Below are 13,857 nucleotides of genomic sequence, written 5' to 3'. Positions count from 1 at the left end.
GCCTCCACTGAGGGAGAAGGGAATGGTTGTAGCAGGACAGTGGAGACAGTTTCCCCTGGGCAGCAGCCCTCACACGACTGCCCTCAGCTGACAACTTCCCCAGAGCGCCAATCTATCACCGGGTTGTGTTTCTTTAACCAAGAGAGGCCTAGAACGATGGGTGATGGTATTTCGCCCAAAACGTAGCATGACAGGGACTCCTCATGATGAGTCCCTATACGAAGATGTATATTGTCCACGACTTGGGTAAGGCTCCCCTGGCTTAGTAGGACTGAGTCAATGGCCTGGACACTTAAGGGTTTGGCTAGCGTCCTACACCTGAGGCCATCGGTCTCGACAAACTGGGCATCCACCAGGTTGACTCCAGCTCCACTGTCCACAAGTACCGGAAGGCCCTCAGTTTCCCCACCCACCGTAACCTCTGCCGATAGGGTGCAATGAGGGGATGAAATGGAGGAAATATACACTCCCTGGTTGTCTCCCTCCACACGACCAGGGGGGGCTGCTTCTTCGGTGATACGGAAGATTTGGCACGCACTGGGCAGACTCCTATAAAATTGCCAGTCTGCCCACAGTAAGAACATGCCCCCACACCTCGGCGAACCGCAGGTAACCCCTTTTTGGAAACTACTACTCCAAGCTGCATGGGTTCCTCCGATTGTTCAGGTGTGTCCACCTCCCTAGCAAGGACTATAGGGGGCACATATGGTGTGTGTCTCTCCCTGAGGCGTCTATCCACCCAAATGGCAAGGGACATGGCGGCCTCCAGCGACCTGGGGGCGGCGTACTGCACCAGAGTATCCTGCAACTTCGGAGACAGACCCTGTACAAAATGATTCCTCAGTGCAGGGTCATTCCACTGCGTGTCAGTGGCCCACCTCCTGAACTCTGAGCAGTACTCCTCAACAAGCCGGCCTCCCTGCTTGAACTTACGGAGTCGGAATTCCGCCAGGGAGACGCCATCAGGATCGCCATACACCAGCGCCAGAGCAGTAAAAAACCCGTCTACTGACCGTAAAGATGGCGAACCGGTCGGCAGGGAGAAAGCCCAGGCCTGGGGATCACCCCTAAGCAGGGAGACAATAATTCCCATGCGCTGTTCTTCACTCCCTGAAGAACGGGGGCGAATCCTAAAATATAATTTACTGGCCTCCTGAAACACAATAAACTTGTCTCTCCCACCAGAAAACTTGTCCGGGAGAGAGATCTTAGGTTCTGGTTGGGCCTGTACCTGAGCTGAGGCCCAGGTCCCCACCAACTGCTGCAGTTGTTGCACCATCTCACCTCGCAACAGCTTAAACTCATCGGTGAGAGACTGTAGCATTTGGGCGAAGGCCTGCATTTGGGCCATGGCTCAGCAGGCAGAATGTGAAGTTTGGTTATAATGTCACGGGGTACTAAGGGGAAAACAGGTGATGTGAAACCGGGGCCCCTGAACTGCCCCTCAGGCTAAGGGGTTGCCCTGTCTTTCCTTTACTTGGGGGTACACTTAAAGGTAGTGAGGCCCAAGTCCCCGACCTGCCCCTGTCTCCTGTTTAGCCCTGAGCTAAAACCCCAACCCCCTCCCCAGCAGCTTCTGAACTCCAGCTTGGTTGGTCTCCCAAGAGCAAGTGTAGAACCAACAGTGATCTCCAGCACCTGCACTCCCTTTATAGGAAGGAGGGGGAGAAGTCACCACCTGCATAAATAATTAATTACATGCAGTTTCCATGCAGTAAACCCCGGTGGCCACCGGGGGCAAAAACTCATATTAACCCTGATGACCGAAAAAGAAAAAAGGATTAGATATGAGATCAAGATCTGACAGATCCAAAAAATGGATCATGACACCTGTCCTGTCCTATTTATCCCCCTCCTCGGGAATTTCTCTCCTGGCTTCCTATCTCCCCGCCCCCCATGACTAAGCGGTTTCTAAAGCCCTAAGCTGCTGTAAAGTCCTGAACTACACTCCCCCTGCCATCTTGTGGTCAAACTTAGGTACTGCACTCCTTTTCTATTTTCCCCAGCTGTTTCCCTTCTGTCATTACAACCATCCATCTACAGTGCACAAACCATCCCGTCTCCATACAGGCAAGTCCGTCCGTCAGGTCACCTTCCCTACATGAGCAGGACTAGGTCAGGGTTACCTCCTTGCAGTATCACATGGATTTACAAATAGCAGCCATTACCCTTTATCACATTGACCTTACCCCAGTCACCGATGATGTCATACATCAACCACCTTGTGTTGTGACATCATGGCTCACCGGAGGGGATGAAGCTCACACATAGAGATGTGGTGTGGATAGTGCCCCCTAGTGTCATTATAAAGTACGGCAACCCACAGGTATGAAAGGGAAAATGTGCAAGCATCAAAAAATAAGAAAAAAGTTCAAAAATGACTCACACAAGGCAAGTCTCATGTTAAAGGCCCACGTGTGAGCCTATACGTGGGGACGTACGAGTCCCAGAGGTCTTTGCACTTTTATGTTTGATTTTGGACGCAGGCACATTCTTCCCTGTTATAACTTTAGGCTGATGTTTTGTTTGGTGGGGACGCCCTACTATTAATCGAGCGTCCGGCTGCTGCCTCGTACGGTGTAAGACAATATTACCAGCAAGTGTGACCCTATAGCACCTCTGCACGGCCGCTGCTCTCCGAGGCCACAGAATGGATGAAGAAATATTTGTATTTATATTCAGGAAATGAATAATAATGAGTTGCACTTCAGTGAGAAGTGGTTCCATGGAAAGTTGGGCGGTGGGCGTGATGGACGCCATATTGCCGAGAAACTGCTCCATGAATATTGCACAGAGACCGGAGGGAAGGATGGTACGTTCCTAGTACGAGAAAGCGAGACCTTTGTGGGTGACTACACGCTGTCATTCTGGTGAGTTTTCTGTGTGTAGTGAGCTCCCACTAGTGGCTGAACAAATCTTTGTGTGGTGAGCTCCCCCTAGTGGTGACTGTATAAATCTGTATGTGGTGACCTCCCCCTAGTGGTGACTGAATAAATCTGTGTGTGGTGACCTCCCCCTAATGGTGACTGTATAAATCTGTGTGCGGTGACCTCCCCCTAGTGGTGACTGTATAAATCTGTGTGGTGACCTCCCCCTAGTGGTGACTGTATAAATCTGTATGTGGTGAGCTCCCCCTAGTGGTGACTGTATAAATCTGTATGTAGTGAGCTCCCTCTAGTGTTGGCTGTATATATCTGTATGTAGTGAGCTCCCTCTAGTGGTGACTGTATAAATCTGTATGTAGTGAACTCTTATTATAAAAATGCAAAACTTGCAATCAATAAATAGCAAAAATCAAAACCCCAGCAAAAGCAACCGCCCGAGTCCAACATTACCCCCCCAGTCAATCAAATCAATCAATCAAATCAAATTTATTATCGCCAAGTACATATTACATATATACAAGGAATTCTTTGTGGCAAAGAGGCAACAATATATAACAACAGATACAACAAGTAACATCTAACAAGACAGATACAGTATATAGTCTACACATGACGATTTAATTGTTGAACAGAGCGTGGATAGAAGCTGTTCATATGGCGGTTGGTGCTGCATTTGGGGACTCTGAAGCGACGTCCTGAAGGGAGTAGTTGGAATGAGGAGTGTCCCGGGTGAGAGGGATCGGATGAAATTTTCAATGCGTGGGATCGAATACTCTTATCATAAAGATCCTGGATTTTAGGCAGGGGGAACCTATAATTCTCTCTGCTGTTCTGAAAGTCCTTTGTAAGCGGAGTTTGTCATGCGCAGTGGCTCCGCCATACCAGACTATCAGAGAGGAACAAATCACAGATCTGATGACCGCAATAAAGAATAAGATCAGCAGATTCTTAGACAAACCATATCTTTTCAGCTGACGCAGGAAGAACATCCTCTGTTGTGCTTTTGTTATAACAGCATCCACGTTTTTCCCCCATTTAAGATCATGAGAGATGATAACACCAAGGAATTTGGTCTCTGTGACCCTAAGAACCACTTCGTCATGGATGTAGATTGGAAGTATCTCATGTTGATCTTTCCTAAAATCCACAACCATCTCAGCAGTTTTTTTAGTGTTGAGTACAAGATTATTGGCTTTACACCAGTCACATATTCTTTCCACCTCACTCCGATACAAGTCTTCAGCATTTCCCCTGATGAGACCAATCCGTGTCATATCATCGGCAAATTTCAAGATTTTTACTGAGTCTGCTGAAGAGATGCAATCATTCGTATAGAGAGAAAACAGTAACGGGGACAAAACACACCCCTGAGGTGCCCCGATGTTTGTGACCAAGGTGTCCGAAGTGAATGGTCCAACTTTTACACTCTGTATCCTGGCTGTCAGGAAGTTATAAATCCACAAGCATAAGTTGAGAGGGACTCCAAGAGCTACCATTTTCTTATGAAGTAAATTCGGATCAATGGTATTGAACGCTGAGCTAAAGTCCATGAAAAGAATCCGGACATATGAGTGCCGTTCATCTGTATGATCCAAAATGTACTTCAGTGCCAGATTGACAGTGTCGTTTGCCGAACGATTCTCCTTATAGGCAAACTGAAGCGGGTCCCATAGCTTCTGCGTGAATTTTATCAGGTGGGACATCATAATTCTTTCGAAGACTTTCATAGCTACAGATGTGAGTGCTACTGGTCTATAGTCACTGCCCCCAACCAAAGCAACCCCCCCACCCCAAAACAAACAAAAATCAAACTCTTTCTTCATTCTCAGAGAAGCTTCCGCCTTCATCTTTCTTTCTTATGCTGTTTTCTGTCCTTTACTCGTCTTTTCACTTTTTGATTCCTCCAGTTCTCCTCCTCCCCAGGTTACCTCTCCCAAGGAGAGAAGAAACATTTTATTAATACACGCGCACATACACACTTCATACCAAACCTGACAAAGAAAACTCTGGTCCATCGCCCAAAAAGAAACATAAAAGCCACCTGGCTTAAGACACATCTATCCTTTTCATATATTTTTTTGTTTTTGTTTTGTTTTTTATACAGCAAATACAACTATAACAAACCCACCACCAACCCCCCCCACCATACACAAAAAAAAACACACAATACAAAAATAAGCTCACCAAGGAACTCATGACCTCCTGCTTACAAGACAGGTGCATTAACCCTGTAAGCCACAGGATCATCACCCTACAATGCAATGCTACAAAACCCTATATTACAACACTTACCCAGAGCCAGGATTGGCGCCTGTAAGCCCTATATCAGTATTTCACTTCTGCAAAACAAAAATCTGATAGTGAAAAGCTGCCAGCCCGCCACCAGGAAACCAGAGATGACAGGCTTCTAGCCTAACAATCCTTACTCTACCAGCCGTCCCTACCTGTCTAGACATCTGCCCCTATTTATCTACCTACCTTTCCCTGTCTCTCCCTGCCTGCCCCTACTGCCCTAACTAATTCACCACGTGCCTAACTGTCCCTCGGCTGTCCCTGTCCTGCCCCTAACTATCTAACTGTCCCTACTGAAGCTATCTACCTGTCCCTACCACTTACCTGCTTATCTAAGCCCTAGGGTACATTAAATGAGAACCCTCTCCAGAGAAGAGAGGCCCTCGCTGCACCCAGCCTGTCATACTCCAGAGAGCGCACCTTCACCAGGCCACCCAGAATGCTCCTAACAACCTCGTCCCAGGGGAGGATTTTCTGCTGAGTTGACACTAAGCACCGTGCATTCCACATGTAAAACATGACGACTAAACTGACTAGAAATAAAGTGCCCCGATCTTGGCCACCCAGGGATCTGAATGCCCCATACGCCCACTCCGCATAGGAAAGGTGTGCCAGCCGAAACCAGCCTATGGAAGCACCCACCCTGTTGTAGACCCCTGTATTAAAAGGACACTGAAAGAGGAAGTTCTCCATGATTTCCAGCGTGTCGCAACACTCCTCACGGGGACAATCCCTATCTTCGGAGTTCCTATACTTCAGGTTGTCCCTTACATACAGTTTCTCATGGAAGCAACACCAAGCCAAGTCCCAAAACTTCAAGGGGACCCGTGTAGAATTCAATAACCTCAACCCGCCCTCCAGATCCCGACTTGGGCAATCTTTGAGCACCAGAGGCTTCTGGAAATGGGTCAACAGGACCCTCCTGTCGAGGAATTTCCTCGACATGGTCCTGATCTCCCACATTCCCAGACCCCACCGGCGGATTACCTTCCAAACCGGGGTAGCGTAAGCCGGGAGATGTCCATGCGGTGTGCGTAGGTCCTTCACTTGCCCTCCTGTCTCCCATTCCTGGAAGAAGGGCTGAAGCCATCCCCTGCAGGAGAATACCCACGGAGGAGCCCTCTCTGACCAGAGGTTGGCGATGTTAGTCTCAACAAAAGGGTTTACTAAAAACACCACTGGGTTGACCATACCCAACCCTCCTAGTCTCCTTGTGCGATACAGTTGTGGCCAAAAGTATTGACACCCCTGCAATTTTGTCAGATAATACTCAATTTCTTCCTGAAAATGATTGCAAACACAAATTCTTTGGTATTATTATCTTCATTTAATTTGTCTTAAATGAAAAAACACAAAAGAGAATGAAGCAAAAAGCAAAACATTGATCCTTTCACACAAAACTCCAAAAATGGGTCAGACAAAAGTATTCGCACCCTCATCCTAATACTTGGTTGCACAACCTTTAGCCAAAAAAACTGCGACCAACCGCTTCCGGTAACCATCAACGAGTTTCTTACAATGCTCTGCTGGAATTTTAGACCATTCTTCAAACTGCTCCAGGTCCCTGATATTAGAAGGGTGCCTTCTCCAAACTACCATTTTTAGATCTCTCCACAGGTGTTCTATGGGATTCAGGTCTGGACTCATTGCTGGCTACCTTAAAAGTCTCCGGTGCTTTCTCTCAAACCATTTTCTAGTGCTTTTTGAAGTGTGTTTTAGGTCATTGTCCTGCTGGAAGACCCATGACCTCTGAGGGAGACCCAGCTTTCTCACACTGGGCCCTACATTATGCTGCAAAATTTGTTGGTAGTCTTCAGACTTCATAATGCCATGCACACGGTCAAGCAGTCCAGTGCCAGAGGCAGCAAAGCAACCCCAAAACATCAGGGAACCTCCGCCATGTTTGACTGTAGGGACCATGTTTTATTCTTTGAATGCCTCTTTTTTTCTCCTGTAAACTCTATGTTGATGCCTTTGCCCAAAAAGCTCTACTTTTGTCTCATCTGACCAGAGAACATTCTTCCAAAACATTGTAGGCTTTTTCAGGTAAGTTTTGGCAAACTCCAGCCTGGCTTTTTTATGTCTCAGGGTAAGAAATGGGGTCTTCCTGGGTCTCCTACCGTACAGTCCCTTTTCATTCAGACGCCGACGGATAGTACGGGCTGACATGTTGTACCCTCGGACTGCAGGGCAGCTTGAAATTGTCTGGATGTTAGTCGAGGTTCTTTATCCAACTTCCGCACAATCTTGCGTTGAAATCTCTTGTCAATTTTTCCGTCCACATCTAGGGAGGTTAGCCACAGTGCCATGGGCTTTAAACTTCTTGATGACACTGCGCACGGTAGATACAGGAACATTCAGGTCTTTGGAGATGGACTTGTAGCCTTGAGATTGCTCATGCTTCCTCACAATTTGGTTTCTCAAGTCCTCAGACAGTTCTTTGGTCTTCTTTCTTTTCTCCATGCTCAATGTGGTACACACAAGGACACAGGACAGAGGTTGAGTCAACTTTAATCCATGTCAACAGGCTGCAAGTGTGATTTTCTTATTGCCAACATCTGTTAGGTGCCACAGGTAAGTTACAGGTGCTGTTAATTACACAAATTAGAGAAGCATCACATGATTTTTCGAACAGTGCCAATACTTTGGTCCACCCTCATTTTTATGTTTGGTGTGGAATTATATCCCATTTGGCTTTAGGACAATTCTTTTTGTGTTTTTCTTTTAAGACAAATTAAATGAAGATAATAATAACAAAGTACTTGTGTTTGCAATCATTTTCAGGAAGAAACTGAGTATTATCTGACAAAATTGCAGGGATGTCAATACTTTTGGCCACAACTGTATGTAACCTCTTGCTTGACTAGATTCAGCCTGTTTCCCTATAACATCTGGAAAAACAGGCTGTAGACCCGTGTCCAGAGCGGCTCTGGCAACATGCAGACGCTGCCCAGGTATATTAACAAGGGAAGCAAAAAACCCTTAACCAGGCTAACCGTTCCCTCAGGGTCAAAGACCAACCCTTCCATTGGTCCACCTTCTGGGCGGCGATCTTAAGTCTGCCCTCCCAATTTTGCTGGGGGTAGTCCCCTGGGCCAAATTCGATGCCTAAATTTTTTGCTGATGCCTAGGGCTCTGGAAGAGTGTCCGGGAGACCAAAACTAGGGTCTACCCCTCCCAGCCAGAGACTCTCACACTTTTCCTGATTAATTCTGGACCCAGAAGCCTCCAAGTAGCGACCAACCTCAGACATGACCCACTCCGCCTCCTCACCCGAGGACACGAAAAGGGAAACATCATCGGCATACGCTACCACCCTCAGAGTGGCTTCTGGGGCCGCCTGGTCCATCTTGACTCCCACCAACGGCCCGCGCTCAATCTTCCTTAAAAGGGGATCTATCGCGAACACATATAACAGCGGGACAGCCCTGGAGGACCCCAGACCCAACCTCAAAAGGGCGGCCAGACCAACCATTCATGAGCGGGAAGTTCTCTGCCCCTGCATACAAGATCTTTAGCCTATTCACAAACCCACCAGGTGGACCGTACCTCAGAAGGATGGACCAGAGGTACTCATGATTCACCCGATCAAAAGCCTTCGCCTGGTCTAAAGACAGCAAATACCCCTTCCAGTGACTCGCCCTACTCTGCTCCACTGCCTCCCGGACACCGAGCACAGCACTAAAAGTGCTGCGGCCTGGAACAGAGCAATGCTGGGCCCCTGAAAGGAGCCGGGGTGCAAACTTCACCAGTCGATTGAACAGCACCTTTGCCAGAACCTTCCGGTCCGTATTGAGAAGCGCTATGGGACGCCAATTCTCAATACGGGACGAGTCCTTACCCTTTGACAGGATAATCAGGGCCGACTGCCTCATTGACTGGGAAAGAGTGCCCGAGGAGAGACACTCTTTAAACACCTCAGTCAAGAGGGGGACCAGGGAGTCCCTGAAGGTCTTATTAAACTCGGATGTTAAGCCATCTGGACCTGGCGATTTCTTAGGCCAAAGGCCATCAATGGACAGTCGCACTGCCTCTTCCCTGATTTCCTCTGTCAAAACGTCAAGCGAGGGGACATTCCCTGGTTCAGGGATGGCTTCGGCCAGGAAAGCCAACATCACGTTCCGATCCAGCTCCCTCTTCCCCAAGAGGTGTGAGTAGAAAGATCTGGTCACCTCCAGGATCCCTGATTTGGATCTGTTCAGGGACCCGTACTGTCGACCAGACCTGTCACCACCTTACAACTCACTGACATCTTAGTTTCTGTAGGGGTCGGGCGAGCGGTACCTCTCGAAATCCCTCTCAAAAACCAGATGTGTGCCTATCGTACTGACACCTCTTGAGTAAAGACTTCACTCTGGAGATTTCCTCACGGTCACCCCCAGTCGAGACGAGCTGTTCGAGTTTCCTCCTCAGTTCCTGATACAGGCGGTACCTGCTCAGGCTCCTGAAGAAACTCGCAACCCGTTCTTTGAACATCTTCCACCACTCTGACTTATCGCTACAGAGATCCAAAAGCAGTACCTGGCTCTGAAGAAAGTCCTCAAAGGATAGTCTTATCTCTGCTTCTTCCAAAAGGGACGAATTCAGCTTCCATAGTCCTTTTCCCATCCGAGGGGTTTCTGAAACATTCAGAGAAAAAGAAATCAGACAGTGATCGGAGAACTCCACCTCAACAACGGACACTGCTGAAGAGATGGCTTCCTCCTTCAAAAAAACCTGTCTATCCTAGACCTGCAGCTACCTCTATGAAAGGTGAAACCACTGTGACCTGGGGTGTGCCGGATGTGGACATCCACCAGGCGAGCATCACTAACTATGCTATTAAGAGTATTACTATCGTAAGCCAGCCGGTCAATGGAGCCTCCCCTATCACGAAGCCTTGTGACAGTATTAAAGTCACCTCCAAAGATCACCTGCCGGCTCTAAAAAGATAGGGCTTAATCTTCAGGAAGAGAAATTTATGGCCCCACTTTGACTGTGGACCTTAGATGTTAATGAGCCGAAGCTCCTGTCCCCTCATGAAGACGTCTAAGACCAGGCACCTCCCCATTTCTACCTCGATAACTCTCCGGCATTCAACCAATGCAGTCTTAAAAAGGACTGCCACCCCGCTACACGGCTCGGCCGCAAGAGACCAGTACGAGGACCCGCACCTCCATTCGCTCTTCGCCTTGCGTATGGCCCCCATATCCGTAAGTCTGGTCTCCTGCAAAAAACAAAATGTCAGCCTCAAATCGGGTGAGAAAATCAAAGGCCGCAAATCTAGCAGCATTAGACTTTATACTAGTGACATTAATGGTCACCAGAGTCAACGGGGTGAGTGCCGCCATCATGAGTGATCGAGTTAGATGGCCTTTTTCTTCCCCCCACCCATTTTCCTAGCCCGTTCATCTCCGGACGATGAAGCCCCCCTCTTTTCAGAGAGACAGAGGTATCCATCCCTCCCACCTCTTTGTCATCTCTGGACCCAGGGTTAGCCACACGCCCTGAGGAAGACACACCCTTTGGAGAAGGGACTCCGCCCCCTCCCAAAGACCCTCCAAATGTTACCTCCGGAACCTCACCCCCAACCCCCGTCTCAGCAGGGTTGTCAATGGCTTGGAACCGGTTAGAGAGGGGGATCAGAGGGGAGTCGATGGGACCTTCCTTAGGCACCTTGGTCAGGGAGGGAGAAGATTTTCCACCTCCCTTCTTTTTCTTACTTTTGGCACTCTTGGCTCTCTTGGTACCCTTGTCACCCCTTTCTTTTGGCTGTTCCCCTCCATCCTCGTCAAAACTTTCATATTGGGAGGCATCTGAGAGATCAGCCACCTCCTCATTCTCCGTCTGATCTCCTCATTCACCGCTTTCTCCCCGGGGCCTCAGTGACATGGGCCGTCGCCTCGGAGGAGGGGGCAGCCATTACCCCAGTTTCCCGAGGCTCCTCCTGCCCCCTGCCCTCCTGACGCCTTGCCTGCCTCCACTGGTAAGAGGGGCCCCTAGCCCTGCCATTCCTCATCTGCCCCTCAGCTCCTCCCCCGCTGCCACCTCCAACCTCTGCAGAGGTTGCACCGCCAAGAACTTCCTCGCGGCTCCGCTCCACCCGGCCGGCCATGGCATTAGAGAAGGAATGAGGGCAGCGGCTGAACGGGTTAGATCTAGATCGATCACCACACAGGTGACATCGAATGACACCACAGGATGCGGTGAGGTGACCCACCTCGCCACACAAGGCACATTTCTGCACCTTGCAGACCGTGCTGAAGTGGCGAGGATCACCGCACCTGTGGCAGACCTTCGGCTGCCCCTGGTAGAAGACCAGAATACGATCCCTTCCCAGGAAAGGCGAGGAAGGGATGTGGGTGACAGTGCCCCCTGAACGCTTCAACTTTACCGTGAAGGTCCAGCCTCCTGACCAGATGCCAAAATCGTCCCGGTTCTTCTTAGGGACCTCCACAACCTCGCCGTACCGGCTCAACCAGGTCATTATGTCGATGCCAGAAAGAGACTCATTACACGTTAAAACGGTCACTTTCTTCGGCCCACTTTGGCAAGAAATTGCCTCCACTGCAAACCCTCGCCAGCCGGGCTCCTCCTTTACCAGCTCATAATTCGACCAAAAGAGCTCCAATCTCTCCGGCCGAACAAAGCTGATATCAAAGGTGGAGGTCCCTAAAAGGATGTATCAGAGCAAAGATGTCAATAGCCCTGAAGTTCATCTTCATGAGGAGCTTCACCACATTTGTCCTGGATGGACATGCCTCATCGCCCCTCCAGCGAAGACGAACCACATTTCTCCTGGCGACCCCCTGCCCGGCTGTCGGGAGGGACCACACGGTCTTCCCTCCCCTTTTCTCTTGGAAGACAGCTAGACCAAACTTATCTAGCCAGTAGGACAACTCCACCTCTCTTCCCTCTACATTGATCGTCCGCTCCCCTTTTTTGAGGGTCTCCAGGAAACGGCGGCGAAAAGCATCATTCCCTGGGTCCGGAGATGAGGAAGACCCCCGCAGAATCCCACCGGCAGCAGCCGCATAGCTAATGATGCCCTCAGGTGAGGGGGGCGATGGACCAGCCCCTAAATTCCCTAAACCCTCAACCTCACAGTCAACCATCTTCACCTCACTGACCTCAGCCTCACCATTTTCACTAGCAGAATTCACATCAACCATACCTCCAGCAGAAACCGCCCCTCCAACACCTGACCCTTCACCATTGTCACAGACACTATTCACACCACTTGCACCACTTCCATTCTTATTTACATTTCCATTTGTGTTTTTTACACTGCTTTCTGCTGGGGGGGGGGTTGCTAATTGCAGTGCAGCTGCCCCTTTAAGAGCAATACTGCAGGGTTTAATTACCACATCCTGCTTTTCAGCAGAGCATGTGCTGGCAGCTGCAGACTGTTGCTCCAGCCTCTCCTGCAGACCTTCACCACCGGGTCCCCCGCAGATACAGGTGACACACATGCAGAGGACCCCAGTGGTGCGACCCACTCCGGCGAGGGTGCAGTCCGGGCCGGTGTTGCCGCAGCCATTACAGCTGCACCCGAGATGATAACCGGTGCCGGGGTCCCTGACTTTGACCCAGCATCGGATCTGCATGTGGGGGACCCCGACACCACAGCACACACCGCCGATGATGCGGCCCTGGCTGACAGCGCACCACCAACACTGCGGGGAGTGGCGACCAACAGCAGGTACCCACAGTCTCCACCTCCCGAGCGTCAGCGGGTGCAGCAGGCGCCAAGCTGTCCCCCGTTTTCAGCGAGGGATCGGGCCCGGACACCTCCACAGGTGTTACTTCCGTCCGCCACAGGGCCACACTCCAGACCATGCAGACTGTTCGGCTCTGCAGCCGCATGCCCACTCCCGTCCCCTCTCCTACCGCCAGCAGAGACAGCGACCTGCGCCACGTGACTTGTACTCTCCCCGCTCTCTCGCACTGGACCCACTGCAGGTCCCGGGCCGGGGTGGGTAGCGGGCTCCACACAGCGGGACCGGGGAGTCCCAGGAAGGGGGACAAGCACCAACCTCTCCGATGTTTTCATCCTTTTTTTCCATTTCTTTTTCCCCCTCCTGGTTGCCTCGTCCCCAAACTTCAGGTGGGCATAATTTACTGGGGACTCCAGCTGACGGATCTGCTGCAAGATGAGACAGCCCCCACCACTGCTGCCATCGCTGCTGCTATCATCCGCATCACTCCCATCACCCTCCGATGGGAGTGGGACCTGCACTTGATCTATCCCGCTGTGCGTGGCCTGGAGATCACCCACCAAGCCCCCAGGTGGGTACGGTGCCTCCTCCATCTCCACATGGTCCACCTCCACCTGGGTCGGACTCTGAGACCCCTCTGGCTCCTTTAAGGGCCTGTCACACTAAGCGATATCGCTAGCAATATCGCTATAACGTCACTGGTTTTTGTGACGTTATAGCGATATTGCTAGCGATATCGCTATGCCTGATACCTCCGACCGCTCCCCCGCTGGTTATTGCTGATCGCGCGAGAATGTCCTGGACCGTTTCTTGTCGTCAGCTTCCTGCTGGGCCTCCTGCTGTGGAGACGAGCGACGCGTGGACGCGGGCGGGAGGACGTCAGGATCGCCTCGTCTGACAGGTAAGTAGTGACCCCCGACCGCTGCTATGTCGCTGGTGAGATCTGCCTGTGTGGCAGCTCACTAGCGACCACTTAGCGATGC

At 50.4% G+C, this 13,857-nt stretch overlaps 1 protein-coding gene across 1 annotated transcript in view; it reads left to right on the top strand.

The window, feature by feature from the left end:
* LOC141091667 (1-phosphatidylinositol 4,5-bisphosphate phosphodiesterase gamma-1-like) overlaps positions 1-13,857 on the top strand; it is a 189,775-nt gene that overhangs the window by 141,933 nt on the left and 33,985 nt on the right. Inside the window, exon 16 of the mRNA XM_073577350.1 lies at positions 2,683-2,870. Within this exon, the coding sequence (XP_073433451.1) occupies positions 2,683-2,870 (188 nt within the window). The remainder of the gene's footprint in view (positions 1-2,682; positions 2,871-13,857) is intronic.

The sequence above is a fragment of the Dendrobates tinctorius genome, unplaced genomic scaffold (genome assembly GCF_039654945.1).
Source record: "Dendrobates tinctorius isolate UK_male_01 unplaced genomic scaffold, ASM3965494v1 ptg000055l, whole genome shotgun sequence".
In the NCBI taxonomy this organism is placed as follows: domain Eukaryota; kingdom Metazoa; phylum Chordata; class Amphibia; order Anura; family Dendrobatidae; genus Dendrobates; species Dendrobates tinctorius.
The sequence above is the reverse complement of the archived record's forward strand: the minus strand, read 5'-3'. Positions and strand labels throughout refer to the sequence as shown.